Source organism: Hydractinia symbiolongicarpus, chromosome 15, assembly GCF_029227915.1.
Source record: "Hydractinia symbiolongicarpus strain clone_291-10 chromosome 15, HSymV2.1, whole genome shotgun sequence".
NCBI lineage: Eukaryota > Metazoa > Cnidaria > Hydrozoa > Anthoathecata > Hydractiniidae > Hydractinia > Hydractinia symbiolongicarpus.
Window position 1 is genome coordinate 10519811 of NC_079889.1, and position 17707 is coordinate 10537517.

A 17707-nucleotide genomic window follows, 5' to 3' on the forward strand; every position below is an offset into this window, starting at 1 on the left:
CGATCGAGAAACAAGCAGATTTTTTACTTTAGAAACCGTTGATCTGCTATGACATTGTTCCTTAACCCAAGCGGCTTGATTTATTAAATAAAATTAATAACTTCCTTTGTAATATTTTGTTTTTCGTCTTATTATTTTCCGGCTTTGTTCACTCTTCCATCTTCCAGCAACATCATACGCTGTTTGTTTTCCAACTCCATCGTGATCGTCACTTCAATATTTTCATAACAAAACAAAACATCAGGACATAAACACCCCCTGCAACACAATGTAATGGTGTTCGGTTAAAATCATCTCTATAGTTGCTGTTTGTTGCATCATGTCGATATAAAATATATTGTGTGACGACCTGGATGCAGCAAAATGATAACTGTTTTTGTTCAATCGTTTTCCGCCCAAACATCATTTTCGTATTTACTCAGAGTCACCATTATTGATGTATTTTTGGTATTTTATGCAGTCCATTTTAGGGGTCAGAAAGTGTTTTAGTTTGCCGATATTGTTAGTTTTAATAAGTTTTGTGATTTTTAAAAATAAAATAATCAATAAATAAAAAGCTGCGAATTTATAAAATAATAAAATATTTCAGCGAAAAAAATTATTATGCCAATCTTAACATGAAATTTGTGTTGAATTCCATTTCTTATACATACGACATTTGGGTGGAGTGTTAGAAATTGTTTCAGTTTGTCGATATTGTTAGTTATAATACGTTTCATGATTTCTGAAAATAAAATAATGAGTAAATGTAAAGCTACGAATTTATAAATTAATAAATTATTTCTGCGAAATAAATTATGATGCCAATCTTAACATGAAATTTGTGAACAAAAAAATAGGACAAAGAAAATGTCAAAAATAGGACAAAAAGTATGCAGAACATTGGCGAATAATTGTAGAAACACAAAATTACGATCCTGATGTAAGCTTTCAAGGGGGTTTGAAATTTCTATTTTTCAGGTCTTCGTGGATTTACGCCCATCCATTTTACTCAGTAACTTCAGGCTGGTTCTCACATAGAGCTGGTCCAAAGCGGCTTGCTAAATTTGGGCAACACATGTCACATCAATTCCATCTTGCAATGTTTTTATGTGTTACCCGCAGTCGCCACAGCCATCTCTGCGATTGATTCCAATATGGCAATAGGTAGAAGTTTTGTAAGTATTCTACGCAAATTATCCTCCTCCAAGGTTCCAGTGAACACTCATTTCTAAATGCATAAAAAGGCCATGTTTCTAATGCAAGGGGCGCTGCTTTTAATCCGTTCTCTCAGCAAGATGCCCTAGAGATTCTTGAGTATCTGATATCAGAGTTGTCCTTAGCCTTTCCTTTCTTTGGTAGATTATTCAACACTCGTGTGAAAATCTGCACTACTTGCAGCGCTTGCAATAATATTAGCACCTCTGAGCAAGTAAGTCCATTTCTTCAACTCCCCTTGATATCGACTGTACAATCTTCAATAGATAACCTTTTTGGAGAGCGAAGAATTGTCAGGTGTCTACTCGTACTTCTGTCACTACTGCAATAGTTACCAAACTGCAACAATTGAAAAAGAGGTCGCAGAGTGCAGTTCAATTTTGGTTCTGCAATTAAAGCGCTTTGCCTATAACAAAGGTCTTGTATCTAAGGTTTGTTCTTCTGTCACATCTTACCCGGGCACCGTTTCTATACCTACCACTGTAGAAAGTGAAGTCTCTTGTCGCAAGCACTACAACTTAAGGGCTGTAATTAACCACTCTGGAAATTTGAACAATGGCCATTACACTACTGTTGCTTATAACCAAGTGCATGGTAAGTGGTTTCATTGCAACGACAGAGCAGTGTTCCCTTGCAAACAAAGTTTGCTTAACGGTGTACAACCTTACATCCTTTTCCTTAAAGAGCTTAGGTAAATTGCATTCAGCACCACAACTTCCGGCTTATGTCAGCAAGGGGGTTTGACTATTCTTTTTTTTTTTTTTTTTGTAGTCTTGTCTTTGGAGAGTGACGACTCCACTTATTACCCCAGTCAAAATAAAAGCGAAAAACAAATAAAAATTACGCTAGCAAGGGGGTTTGACTGCACTGGTCTTATCTTTGGAGAGTTACCCCAGTCACTCAAGATTGTACAGAGTAGGACAGATGAAAAGTTATGGATGAAAGAAATGTCTAGTTCCTGCTGAAGACTGTTCGCAGATCTCTTTTGAGATGACTCAGCTAGAACTTTTGATCTTGTAAGTTTGTGCGACAAGATCTTTCTGTGCGCCCCACCAACAACAGGGTAACAAACTTCAGAGGAGATATAAATTAATTTAATTGCTTTTTTCAAAAAAAAATCTTATGTTTCGTTTGAATATTTTTTTTGGAAAGGTAATCCCTACTAGAAAGACGAAAACTTTTTTCTCCCACTAAAATTTTTTCCTGAGAAAAATACAAAGGTGAGCGCAAAAGCAGCAAGACAATTTTACAAAAGAGCATTGTATCTTTCAGTGAAATCAAAAAAAACAATGTACAGCATGTCGAATCGATCTATCATTTTCAACTCTGTTTCAAATAACTGAAAACTGTGGTATATTTGTATAGCTGTTGCGGTGTCTGGGACTTTTCTTTGCTGCACTGGAGGATATCGAGTTGCCATCTCTTTAATATTCGATGGAACTCCTCTACTTGAAACACAATTTAAAGGTGCAAAGAAGCTGAATATTTATGTTAACGAGATGCCAGAACTTGTATAATCTACCTACCAGGTATTGGGTGACAGTTTCAGGCTCCTACCAATGTTTGCAGCCCAAAGTTTGCGACTTTGCAGGTGACAAAAGAAACGCAAAACTTATGAACTTATAATCAATGAATTGTTCATGTCGACTAGTATTGATTTGATTGGATAATTAACTCGACCATTAAGTTCAACCCAAAATCTTTCAATTGGTAGATTCTAGAAAATATATGTAACTTATGAAAAGTTAACCTGTGCAGAAGATAATATTTTTCGTATTTTTTGTGATGAAAGAACGAAATGTTTTTAAAATATATTGGAAATAATAAAGTAATTTACCCTTTTCGATTCTGTTTGTTGATAAGGTAAATTTAATTGGTCGCCACGAATATTTGCCAGATACTCCTGCATCCCTAGCATGAGAAAAAATTCTCTGCCGTGGTCCACCCGACCTTGGTCAAACATGCAATATGTGGTCAATACCTTTCTAAATAAAAAATGAAAAGCCCTTGCAGGCTGAAAGATTTTGGATTTTTAACTTTATCCATGCATGCACAACTTTATCCATGCATTATTACCTTTTCAGAGGCGGAATTAATTTGAAATTTCAAATTTTTTCAGCGAAAATTCTCATTTTCAATCCCAAATATCTCCGCAACTAGCAACACCTAAGAGCTGATTTTAGACCTATTCGATAGGTAATTTGATGCTTTATAGTGCGTCATAAAAGGAACAAAATGGCGGCAATAAATTTTTGCTTGCGTAAGCACATTTTCTGTGACGTCATCAGAAGCTTGAAAATTGTTAAAAATGCCACTATCTGCTTAAAATATAATTACTTTTGTTCTAGAGCGAATTTTTACATTCTGTTTAAAGTTTCTGAAAGCTAAATAAAATGTTTTTAACATATCTTCCGGTTTACATGGATCGAATAAAAAATTGCCAAAAATTGACCGAAAATCCGTTTTTTCCCGATTTTCGGGTAAAATCCGAGAAAATCGGGAAATCGGATTAGTCACGTGTCAAAATTATTCAAAATGATTCTTCTTGACGAAACAAAGTTGTGCTGCAAGTTTCAAGTTCTAAGGATAATCCTAACAGGAGTTATTATATTTTCCCTATTATAAGGGTTTCATAGAGATTTTAGGGGTAGTTTCGAGTAATGGCCAATATCAAAGCCTCTGAATGGTATGGGACTTAAAAATTTAGCATGCAGGTGTCTAATAGATAAATGTTGAAACTCAGTAAGTATCATAGCCATATAAGAAAGCAATCAGGAGTTATTAAAAAAAACCGTCAGGGGGGGGGGGCGGAATCCGCCCCCCCGGACCGAATAGGGTTAAAACGCTGTCCAGTTTGGCCGTTTTCCTCCACACTGGGGCAGTGCAAGTCGCTGCGTGCTTTGCACAGTTGATTTATTGCTCTGGAGATTCAGAGAGCAGGAAAGGGTTAATGGATGCAGTCGAAATATAAGGAATTCATCTTCTTAGATATTTTAGCCGAAGTTGGGTAGACATCCATGAAGAATTATCCAAAATGGTGACATTCGAAAAAAATTTTGTCTCATTCAAGAGTAAGGTAAAAAATGGGAAGAACTGAAACCACATGGGAACGAGGTTGACATGAACTTGCATTTTTTTTATTTGTGAAAAATATGCTTTGATGCTTATTTTCTCATTTGAAGGTACATCATGATGATTAATGAAGGCTACCTGATGGTTTTCTGGTCATAACAACGAATACACTTCTATTCAAAAAGGCGTTGTGAAGTCATTTCATATTTCACTTTTCGGAGGCTGCCGTTCTAGGATAAAGTTCTAGGATAAAGCTAAAAATAGTTTGTCACAATGTTGTGTGTTGCAAGCTGGGATGACAATACAATCAATCCGTGTGTCACGCTTCTGGGATGTTTTTACTAATTTTTGGTATCTGGACCCTTTTTATGACAGTATGTATATATTACTGATTGGCATATCTTGTATGCAATCTCGTTCCCAGAGCTGTTTGGGTTGTGATTTACGAAAACGTCAACAGAACACACCACACATCTTATTTGTTGTCTCTTTCCATTCTCGCGTAAAGCGCGTAATAGAGTGAGCAATAGTAAATAGTGCAATAGCAATAATAAAAATGAAAAAACTCACGCTTTTTTTCCAAACCGCAATTCTATCTATCCCGAAATTCCTAAAATAGCCAGAAATCTGTTCCAGATCCCCATTTACTGCGTTCCTCTAGGTATATTACGTCTTATTAAATTTTTCACGCTTCATATCACTGAGTGTTCTGATGTAAATATACGAATTTCAGCAATAATCATGTTGTTGTCATCCCCAGTCTCTATTTGAAGCGAGGTTCATACGGTGCTTTCCCAACAGAGTTGATACTAGAATTACCGACCGCGTTCCTCTGGTCTTTTCACTCTCGTTATTTTTCAGTGCTACTTCGTCAAATCTTGCGTACACTACATATAGCTAATCGTTTTTTATAAGAAATTATGTTTATAAGAATTATAGGTTTTAACGAATGTTCGACTTCAGCGTAGCTCCCGTTAATTCAAACTTAGACAAAAATGAGATATTAGTTCGAATTAAAGTTTTTCTTCTGACTCTTGTAAGTTTCACTGAAAGAAATTTCGTATGTCGGTTTGACTTAACGTTGTTGACAGTTGTTAACGTTGTTCAACACTTGATTGGCCATTTGCCGATCTCTATGGAAAATGCGTTATCCATATTGCTGCAAAGGAAAGGACTGTCACTTGTGGGGAAGTAACTTTTGTTACGTGCAAGAATCTATTTATTTTCTAACATTTTTTCCACTTCTCTAGCCATCCATCGGACGCTTTAAAATTTGCAAGATTAAAACTTTTAGCAGATTAAAAAGCTTTTTATCGTATTGCCATCAAAGGAACATTTTAGTTCCTTTGTAAAGAGAACCAGCTTTTTCGAAGTTTCTCGCTACATTTCATACTAGTATTCATTTTTCGAACATTTATTTTCTACTTAGCCACTAAAAAGCTCGAGTCATCCGAAGAAGTTAACTTAAGGGTGACCAAAAAATGGTTCGAGAAAACGAATGTTCGAGTTATCTGTGGTTTGAGTTAACGAGCTGTGTTTATAAAGAAGTATTAAGAATTGTCAAAGGAACCGTAAATAATAGTTATTATCAAAATAATATAAGAACGCAAATACTTTAGATAAACCTATAAAATATACATAAATGTTTTTACAATAATATTCTAATATTTTATTCTTTACTTCATAAATTAATAAATATAGTTTTATTTGTTTATTTACTTTTAGATATCGTGGAAATTATCCAAAACGAGAATACATTTGAGTTAAAAAGACTTCTCTCTATCAAACCAAACATCATCCATGTGAGGGGTGAAAATAATCCACTATTGATGTTGACGGCATATCACACCGACAATTCATCAATGGTGGACATTTTCATCGAATATGGATGTGATGTTTGGGGGATAAATAAATGCAACATGAACGTTTATCATTTCGCAGCAGCGTGTAATCGTCACAAAATATTAGACACGTTATGTCGTCATGATGTAACAAACATCAACCGTGGAGATGATACTAACTGGACACCATTATATTGGGCTGCACGTTGTGGTAACATCTCATGTGTTAATGTTTTGTTACGTCATTATAATATTGATATGGCGGTTAAAGATAGATGGGGACGAACTGCGTATGATATGGCTGGAAGATTTGAGAATAATAAACAAAATGGTGACAAAATAAGAAGAATGATTAAAGATTACAAAAAGTAAGTTTTTAATATTTATAAATAAATAAGTGAATTTAGGTACTAAGTTTATTTAATTAGAAAGATGAATTATTTTGCGTGTTAGTTTTATTTGGATAAACTGAATAAAACTATTCGAATAATATATCTAATAATCTAAGTAATAAATCCTGTGTTTTATTTTTTGATGTTAAATTTTAATTCAACGAGAAAACATGGAAAAGATATGAAACATAATTGTAAAATATAAAATAAATATATAACAAAATTTAATAGCAATAAATACAATTTAGTATCCAGGCGCTTTATATTTTTGTGCTCTTCAGGCCTATAGAAAATCTAAAAAATTATTAGCAGAACGGAGGGATTAATGAATTGTTTAGAAAACTACAATAGCCATTTCAGGTGAGAAACTTTTTGACGAAAACTTTTTTTCAGTAATTTAGTTGAAAGGATAAGAATGTTTGTGTTTATTTACTTATCTAAGAATTTCTACTAATTTAAAGTATTCTATGCAAATAAAAATCTGAAAATAATTTCGAAGATATACTTACAAAGAAAATGTTGCAGTAGGTTTAAATTGAAAGATTTCTAAAAGATTTCTAATTTTATTTACCTGAATGAATTAAAAAGTTTGTTTTTTAGATGTCCAACAAATTATTTTTCATCTCGTTTTAATGTATACAGTTTAATTCTGTATACATTTGTAGCAATTTTTAAGTTAATATCTAATTTTTTAATACGACGTTTTTAAAAACAATTTTTGTTCGAATTGTTTTCGTCGCATTCCATAATGTGACGTTTGTTCAATTTTTATTCATGACAACATGTATGTCCTAAATCACGTGGCCGCAATCACTGTGTCTCGTATCCAACTTTCTCTAACTTGCCTTACGAATATGGAATCTCCCAGATGAATTCTGAATTTATTTTAATTTTGCTGGTAGGCTGAAGCAGAAAAAAATTTATGATTAATACTTGCAATGAAAAAGCAGAATCAAAACCAATTATCATCCACTGTTTAACCTAAGGACAAACGTATGATTTTGATGTTACTAATATAATCAGGATAATAGAAAAGAAGTTTGTTTCTACTAGCCATTCGTTGTTTTGTCATAGTAGGGAAATTACAAAAAGGTTTTGATAGGATCATTTACTATAAGTAGCGGCTAGATACTTAGGCTGGGGCGCCAGATTATAAAGTAGTTTTGTTTGCTATTTGACAATCACGTTGTATTTTATTCCGAAGTTTAAGTAATTTCTGCGTAAGTTGTTTTTATGATATTTCTAAATGATCAATATATAAAAAGTGTAAGAAAACTGTCAAGTTGATCTAACCCTAAGCGTCTCGTAGGCGTAAATGTTTTTTGCTAAAATTAGTTTTTTGGCGTTCTTAACTAAACTTTTAATTAACGAAAAATAAAGTTTTTGCAAAATGGTTATGTGCAATGTATAAATGAGAGAAAAAAAATCAAAACCAACTTTGTTCCTAAACCTTTTTAGTCGGTTCGTAATAACGAGTCAGGATCCAAGGAATCCTGTGGACACGAATGATTTGAATCAGTATCTAATTTGTCAGATTTTTGAATTGGAACACTTATTTTGAGGTTAAGAATGTTCTTGAACTGTTCTTAAATTTGAGACTAAGTTGATGATGAGATTTTAATAATTGCGTAATTTCACAGGTCTCATTATTTCGTCTCAAATCCTAAATCTTTTTATTGTTACTTGTGTGAAAAAACTTTAGGTTGCGCGATAATTAGTATGCGCGAATTTGTTTGTATTTACATGACAGGAAAATTAATAATCGCGAAATTTACTGCGAATGAGGCTTATTAATCAAGTTTATTTGTTGTTGTTTGTTATATAAATATTTGTATGTTTATTCACGTGACATTGACCTAAAAGTCACGTGCTTTGTATCGCATTTAGTTGGAAATATTTTGTTATTACAATTTTTATTTTTTCGTTCTCCTGATATAAAAAAATGTTAAAGGCCTTGGGAACGAGAAGGCGAACTTAAATGCTTGCCTTGCTTAGAATCTTTCGTTTCCGTTATTAGAGTCATGTTTAAGTCATTTCAAGAAAGTTAAGTCACTTCGAATGAATTGTTTACTAAATTTTTCACTCACTGGGTGAGAGTGTTTAAAATGCAACGAGAGTTCCGCGGAGGTAACAAAAAATTTAATGAGGTCGCCGTATCGATTATTATTCACTGTACGCGTCTATACGGATGGATTTTTTGCTAGTTATTTATTTATTTTTTTCAAGAATTTTTTTTCTATTGTCTTAGTGTGACTGTTAAAACCGCTTCGGTTTCTTGTTAATTTACGATTGATAAATGACAAATACATTAATTTCGAGTTCTTTAAAAATACTTCAAAATCTGTTATAGAATAAAAACGGCAACTTTCAACACTTTTAATTGACTTGTATCTAACTTGTTTCGTTTAAAATGTTTATGTAAACACTACTTGCATTGCTGTGTGACATATACAATGAATAACGTAGATACGGTAGACTAGGTAGAAATTACTGCATTTCCGCACGCGGGATTTTTTGCGCCAAAAAGACGGGATTAGCAAAGAGGCGGGAAGATCGCATATGTGGAATGATATGGTAAATACGCTGAACCGATCACCGAATCTCAATGTTGTTATTTTAAAACATGGCTGCATATTTAATAGGTCCCACCTTAAATTGAGGTCAACGTCAACATGTTATGTTGCATTAAAGAAAATAAAAAAGAATAACACATTGAAAATTTTGAAGTATTTTTATATTTAAGTATATTTATATTGTCATGTAAATACAAACAAATTCGCGGATACTAATTTTCGCGCAACCTAAAGTTTTCTCACACAAGTAACAATAAAAAGATTTAGGATTTGAGACGAAATAATGAGACCTGTGGAATTATATAATTATTAAAATTTCATCATCAAATTAGTCTCAAATTTAAGAACAGTTCAAGAACATTCTTAACCTCAAAATAAGTGTTCCAATTCAAAAATCTGAGAAATTAGAAACTGATTCAAATCATTCGTGTCCACAGGATTCCTTGGATCCTGACTCGTTATTACGAAGCTACCAAAAAGCTCTATGAACAAAGTTAGTTTTGATTTTTTTCTCTCATTTATACATTGCACATAACCATTTTGCATAAACCTTATTTTTCGTTAATTAAAAGTTTAGTTAAAAACGCCAAAAAACTAATTTTAGCAAAACTCATTTAAGCCTTCGAGTATAGCTAATAAACTGTATACACGAAAGTACTGAAAATCACTATGACAATATATACAATGTTACGATAAACGCTTCTGAAAAATCAAAAGTTTTCTTACACTTTTTCTATATTGATCATTTAGAAATATCATAAAAACAACTTACGCAGAAATTACTTAAACTTCCGAATAAAATACAAGGTGATTGTCAAATAGCAAACAAAACTACTTTATAATCTGGCTCCCCAGCCTAAGTATCTAGCCACTACTTATAGTAAATGATCCTATCAAAACCTTTTTGTAATTTCCCTACTATGACAAAACAACGAATGGCTAGTAGAAACAAACTTCTTTTCTATTATCCTGAATATATTAGTAACATCAAAATCATACGTTTGTCCTTAGGTTAAACAGTGGATGATAATTGGTTTTGTTTCTGCTTTTTCATTGCAAGTATTAATCATAAATTTTTTTCTGCTTCAGCCTACCAGCAAAATTAAAATAAATTTAGAATTCATCTGGGAGATTCCATATTCATAAAGCAAGTTTGAGAAAGTTGGATACGAGACACAGTGGTTGCGGCCAAACCACGTGATTTAGGACATACATATTGTCATGAATAAAAATTGAAGAAACGTTACATTATGGAATGCGACGAAAATAATTCGAACAAAAATTGTTTTTAAAAACGTCGTATTAAAAAATTAGATTTTAACTTAAAAATTGCTACAAATGTTAACAGAATAAAACTGGCATACATTACAACGAGATGAAAAATAATGTGACCTTCACAATCAGTTGGACATCTAAAAAACAAACTTTTTAATTCATTCAGGTAAATAAAATTAGAAATCTTTTAGAAATCTTTCAATTTAAACGTACTGCAAAATTTTCTTTGTAAGTATATCTTCGAAATTATTTTCAGATTTTTATTTGCATAGAATACTTTAAAATAGTATAAATTCTTACATAAATAAATAAATAATACACCATTTCTTTTGCGAAAAATTCACAAACATCTTATGAGAAATGCGAGAGTGTCACAAACAATTTTTGTTGAAAGTTTAGGCTTTTTTTAAAAATTTGGACGCATTAGGCAGTTAACAATATAGAGTTTCGCCGCATATTCTGGTAAACTATTACCCGAGTGATTGGTTTAAACTAATGAGACTTTTCGACTTCGAGAAAAAATGTTTTTCCAAACTTGACATGGTTTATTAAAAATAGGAATGGAAAGCGTTCACCACTTTTTCCCAGGCCCTTTTCTTTGTGTTGCATCTCCGCACACAAGCAATGACTGCAGTGACACTGAAGTGTCATAAGTCCAACAATTACACAGTTTGTTCTTAAAAACGATAGCACTTTCTGAATATTTAAAATTTCATACTCGCAACTTTTGATGCAAAAATGGTGATATTATTAAGAAATTTTAACTACTAGACTTTGTTTTTTATCCCTTTAGAAACCAATATATATATATATGTTTTCTAACCACGGCTACAGTTATTTGTACATAGCGGAGATGAACCTAACAAATAAATTGAAACAACGCGTAGAAAGCTAATTTAAACGAAGCGCACCGTAGATTATCTGTGCTTGTTGCACGATGATGGCTTTATATTTTTTTAAAAAAAAACATGGTTCAATGAATGAAACATCATATATTTAATGCATCCGCCTTATAAATGTATTTTTTAGAAGAAGACGACTTTAGGTTGTACTATTAGTGCGTAGAAAATTTTAGAGGAGATTTTAACGATTGGCGAGAATGGGCAAGTTGTATTATATCCTTGAGATAATCCGTTCAGAATCACTTTCAACACCTATCTAATTAAGAAACCGAGGCTGATTGATTTGATATAAAAGTGTGGCTGTGGATGCTCCGAAGACCACCTAACATTTTTTTCACAAGTTGAGATTGGATTTTCTTCAGTAACATCGTCCTCACATTTCGTGTCTATGTTGTTTACGTTTAGCCATATATTTAGATTTTGTTTTCAGTTTTTTTTTTTTTTTTACTTTGATTGACTTAAAAATATTATTGTTATTATAAATTGGTAGAGGCTATTTATAAAAAAGCAGAAATTGTTCAATTAATCTCAGCGAACATCTCATATTACGCAAATTAATGTGAACGAATCTAGTCCACATCCCCACAACTTGTCAACGGCCCAAGCGACCATAACAGTGGAATGGAGATTAGCCTAGTCAGGAATACAACAGAACTGAAATAATTTACATTATATATAACAGGGATCAGTGAATAATAATTTTATGTGTTGTATCATTGGAGTAAGATACTTTCAATGCAAAAACTTTTGCAATTGGAAAAATATAAACTTTCGCAAAGACATATAAAACAATATTTTCCGCGAAAAATTCTGCACTTAAAACACACTGTATAAGAATGAACAGTAGTGTCAAAACAATTATTTAGTTTATGTCTTCCTTGTCCATCAAAGATGAAGTTTGATAGTATTGGTAGTGATAGTAACATAACGTCTGATTAAAGCTACCCAAAGAGTCCCATAGCACCAGTTTTTGGAGAAATATATTTCCAGTATGTTACCGAAAATTTACATGGAAAGACTCTATTTATATTGCAATGTCACATTGAAGATTATATATTTTTTGGTGTAAGTGGCGGTAACTTAGATTAACTTTTAGTGTTTTAGCGCATGCGTAACGACACAGTTAAAGTGACCTTCTACATCTATCTATGTGGTGGTGTTTTTTGAGTTTATTTTTTGCTTGGTTTATAATAAGCATACTTTTACAGTAAAAATGTCTAATCTCAAAAAATGATCTGATTGAAACTCATTCTTTAGAAATGTTAAAATGAAATTTCACCTTTTTTTTCACATAAATTCAAAACCATAATCAAATTTATGTAACTTTAAATGATGGTAAACTGTGGAATTTTGTGCCTTTATGAAATATTAATTACCAGATAAAATAACATTTGACCTTTTGCTTTTGTAGATTTTTCCTTGTGTACATAAAAAACACAAAACCCACAGAAAAAAAACATTATAACACAAAGAAAGAGAGAGACAGAAATATAAATTGTAGAAATGGCAAATTAAAATTTCTTAAACAAAAACAATACAACTATCTCCGCTTTTGAAAATTCATAATTAACGGACAGGTGTAAAAAAAAATCCTTTATAATGCAAATCTTAAAATAGATATAATCGATTGATCTTAAAACAAAAAATGCCTTCCATATCAGATGGATCTTGCCGGTCTGAGTTTTTGATGTCTCACTGATCAAAATCACAAAATTATTGAAAATCAGTTCAAGAGTTTTAAAAAAGGTGCAATCAGGAAATGGAATTATGGATGATTTCACTAGTAACTTACATTCTACCATTTTTATTGCATATCATCGGCATTTCTTTACTGTTAACGCAAGCTTCAAATATTGGTGAAAGCCAGAGAATATTCATGATTAATCTTAGCCTCTCGGAAATTCTTCTTACATTATCCGCTAGTGTGCGCACAATTGCTTATGTAACACAATCACCAACAAACTTTATTTACCAATTTGCTGCCATTTTTAATATTTTCTCCTGTGTTCCATATTATTCTGTCATGTACATGCTGACTTTAGATCGTTTTGCGGAAGTTTACTTAAACATTCGTTATCCTTTGTATTGGTCTAAAACACATTCGAAATATACCATGATTATCATCTGGATGCTTTCTGGGTTGTTATTAGTTTTTTTGTTTATATATTTACAAATCTACCCACAAGAAGGACACCGACGGATTCACGACGTCGCTTACGCGTATGTGTTTCCAGTGTGTGATATTTTGTTTGTTATCATCGCGTCTATATGCTATTTTTACATATCGAAAAGGTTAAAAATTAAAAGAAGGAACTCTTTACCAGTCGCACTGATTGCGTTGTCACCAAAGCGAAAAGAATCGAACGTAAAAAAAACAAAGAGACAAAACGGATACTATCTTCTTTTACCTACCTTGTTAATCGCTACGTTTGTGATTTTCATCGAGATTCCAGATTTGTTGTTCTTCGTTCTGTATTTAAAGAAAGTAAAGATTTCGTTCACAATTGATATATCATGCAGAATTGCGTATGGAATTGGTTATTGTTCTGATGCCTTTATTTATACACTGCTATCAACAAATGTTAAAAACTGGATAGCAGAGAAACTTAAATAAGAAAAGATTTTTGAACTCGGATAAATAAACAGTGATTTTATAAAGGGCAGAATGAACAGGAAAGCCACTTGCATTTGAAATTTATAGTTTGTACCAAAACTTTTATTGATATTGTTTTTATTATTTAAATATTATTGTTGTTATTTATTTATTTATTCAAGACTAGCTGAAGAAGTTTAAAATTGTTTAAAAATGACATAAACCATTAGAGGGGATTATGCTAAACTTAACGCTATTAGCCGGAAAAAGGGGCGATTGACACGACGGTTGCTAGCAACCCAATTTTAAACTCTTGATTTTTTTAATGAAGCAAAAGTTTATTACGAAAATATGTTGCTGTTTTTTGCATTCCGTTCATAAATTTTCTTCTTTAAAATGACTTTCTAACAGCTTACGCTTTAATAATGATATTAAATTCGTCTTCATGGAAACATCTCCAATATTATGGCTCAGTTTAATCGTAGGTCAGAGGTTTTAGATCTTATTTATTTTAACAGCAACCTTTTTTACAAAATGATTTGAAAGTTATATACTTTTTACAGCGAGGTTTTCAAAATTCTATCTATTTTCTATAAGATAAGACACATTACAGATAATGAAAATCTATACTTTAAGCAAGATAAGAACATCAAGAGAATCTGTGTCATGTGTATCGTATTTATTTTAAAATAAGGAAAATATCGGTCAGGTCCATTAAATTGTTAAGGGCTTCACACCAACCCTGCAGAGGAGCATGAACTCCAGCTAAAAACATTGTAAACATGACAGAATTATCATTGTGTGAAACCTCAATGTGAATCACTTTCTGCATTGTCATTGTTCCACGTTTAAAAGTCAAAATAGGGGCTTATTATTTTGCTGTTTTAAACTTCAAGTTACTGACAATATAAAACAGTTTAAAATAGGTTTTATTCGTCACAGTTGAATTTTGCAATGAAAAGGTTTATAGCACAACATATTTCGAGTGGTAAAATTCATAACTAGTGAGGTGCCTGTTGTCCAGTTATTCCGATAACTAAACTCCATGAAAGCCAGCAGCCTTAAAAATTTTCACAGCAGATCTTTGTGTGAACAATTGGACAATTTATGCGTTTGGGCTGTGAAAAAGTGATAGAAAAAATATACCAATTTATATGTAACAAAATGTATTAATTCCTAAACGAAATTGCGCTTCGTTAAGCTTTTCCTATCGTGAGAAAGTTTTTTTGTAATTCCCATAAAACAAGCACTAATAATAATTTACTCTATTCCTTTTGGACTATTTGGGGGCTCATCAATGATTTCTAAAGTTGTTTATTAAAAGAAGTGAAACTTACCAGAAGTGTTGCCCAGACCTTTAGTCACAACTTGGTCAAAGAAGGGCTTGAAAATGGTCAAAAATTAGCGACATTAAATTTGAGATATTTGTATAATTTTTTTGCTGATGTAAGCACATCAAATGTGTCAATATTTACTAAGAAGCTTATCAAGTTTATGTAGAGTCAACTCAAGAATTGTTTGCCACCCCAACACTTCGGTATATTTTTCAAATAAAACTTACGGAAATTAAAATTAAATAGAAGGTCGAAAAAACCCAAAGGTTTAACTATAATCCCGTGAAAAGTTATGAAAAAACGTTTAACTGAAGAGGGGGGAGCGGGGAAATTAACCTTTTCCCGTCCCTCCCCACCCCAGCACGAATAGGGTAAATTCAAAAACTTTAATATAAGAATAGTTGCAAAATCTCTTATAGTAAAAACATAGAACCAAATCTACCAAAAATTATACTAAACAAAAATATATTCACATTAGATTGTCAATAAAAAAAACATGTTCAAACCAAGTTAGGCGTTATATAACATGCGTTACATGTTGGAAAGAATTCAATTTCACCTTGTAGATTATGTTAATGACCCATTGTTCTTTTTATCGATAGGATGATAAATATTGAAGAATTAAAAAGGTTCAAAATTTACTAAATGCGCCAAGGGGCCATCTTCATGCTTTGGTAGCAAAAAGTTTTTACGCAAATGAGCTTGGCTTGTTCCTTTACTGTACATGGTGTATTCATTTTTCATTTCCATTGTTATCAATTTTAAAGTAACGTTTTTTCACCAACTTTATTCAAACCACAGTACTTGTGTTTTTTCCCTACCCTTCACTCGTAGAAAATTTACCTTTTCTCCATCTCTAAGGGGATGTGTTGCGTTCTCCACCATATTTGTTGAAGTGGTCTTATCTATGCAATTATTCATTGCACTCTTGCTAATTTAACGTTTTGATTTATATCACAAAATTATTTAATTCAATAAAACAAAAAAACGTATGCTGGAAATGATAGTAAAAAAATCTTAATTTTGTCCAAATTATTTTATTTTATTTCATTATTGGAAATTTGCATAAGGATTATTCTTGACCATATTCAGGCGGATTTTCTGGGAACTATAAAAAACCGTCTACTATTTTAAGGTGACTTATACATTTGTTAAATATCATTTCTAAATTTGCTTCCTTTAAGTTGTTCGCGTGTATTTTTTTCATGGTGATCTGGTTGAAATTGTTTAATTGTTTTGTTTTTATCTTCCTTTGTTTCATATCATCCTCTATACTATGCAACTAATGATGTTATGCTATGGTTAATTTATAGTAAATTTAATTTTAAGAGAGATTCTTGTAACAAGTGGTTTGTGTAAAAATGCAGTGGTTCCGCTTGACATTATACAAGTACTTAATAAATTAACAGCTGTCAGTTCTGTCACCTCATCATCAAATTTTAGTTGCAATTCAAAGTATCTTTTTATATGCACTATCAGTCACCTTAAATCATTAATATTACCAGGGTTCATTGGGTGACTTGCAGCGTGAAAAAGTAGTTGTGTGGCCTAGTGGTTATGAAGTTCGCTTCATAATCGATTTCAGTAACTGTTTTCATCAAGGGTAAAGGTTTGAAGAATATAAGGTAAAACTATCTAATAATTGAAAATTGATAGATACTCACACATTAAGAAGTAAAAACAATTTTTCACAACGTATCGGGTGTTCAGTAAACACATTATCAAAAGTCTTCTGTATTGTACGACTTGTTTACAGAGAAATATATCTGTTACAAAATGTTTTTATCAATTAATATAAAACTGGAAGTCAAAGAGAGTCCATTTATCCCACGTGATAATCCCGTCTTAAGTATAATTATATGAGATCAGCTCCGTTGTATTTATTTAATTAGGCCTTTATATTAATTGTATAAAAACATTTTGTAACAGATATATTCCACTGTAAACAAGTCGTACAATACAGAAGACTTGATGATTGGTGTTCTGAACACCCGAAACGTTGTTAAAACGTTGTTTTCCAGTTCTTAGTATTTGAGAATTATTTAAAATGTTATACTTAATACAGGATTCTTTTTTAATTTTTTTTTTAGATGGATGTGAAATTTTTGGTTTTGTTTGTTTTCGTGCTGATTGTTGCGACAGGTATGTTCATTTAACTAAAATTTTGCATAGGTTTGCACAAATTTGCAAGCAGAATTGTAGACAAATTTCATATATGGCATATAGTATACTTTCTTCTTTTACAAAGCAATATAAAATTTAAAATCCCTTAAATCTTATGCAGTTGCTGAAGAATTTGCCGGGGCGAATAAATGGCTTAAGATAGTAAAAATCGCATTATAATACCCTTATACGTCTGACGCAAAATGTTAACTGCAGTAGCAAGACACCCAAAATACGGTAAATAAAAGACGGGCGAACTCGTGGACTATCCACAGGTCATCGACTATTATGGAACATGAGTAATTTTCCTATGTTTCTTAAGTAGCTGGGTGTTTAAAACAAAAGGCTTTTTGTTTTAATTTATT

The 17707-nt window shown here is 32.0% G+C and overlaps 1 protein-coding gene across 1 annotated transcript; it reads left to right on the forward strand.

The window, feature by feature from the left end:
* Positions 1–4731: 4731 nt before the first annotated feature.
* Positions 4732–17591, forward strand: LOC130629225 (protein phosphatase 1 regulatory inhibitor subunit 16B-like). Its single transcript, XM_057442364.1, has 2 exons — positions 4732–6478; positions 17270–17591. The coding sequence occupies exons 1-2, from the start codon at positions 6099–6101 to the stop codon at positions 17277–17279; spliced, it is 390 nt and encodes a 129-aa protein (XP_057298347.1). The 5' UTR covers positions 4732–6098; the 3' UTR covers positions 17280–17591.
* Positions 17592–17707: the final 116 nt, after the last annotated feature.

Coding starts and splice junctions, on each gene's coding strand:
- LOC130629225 (XM_057442364.1), top strand. CDS start 6,099: ATGTTGACGGCATATCACACCGACAATTCATCAATGGTGGACATTTTC.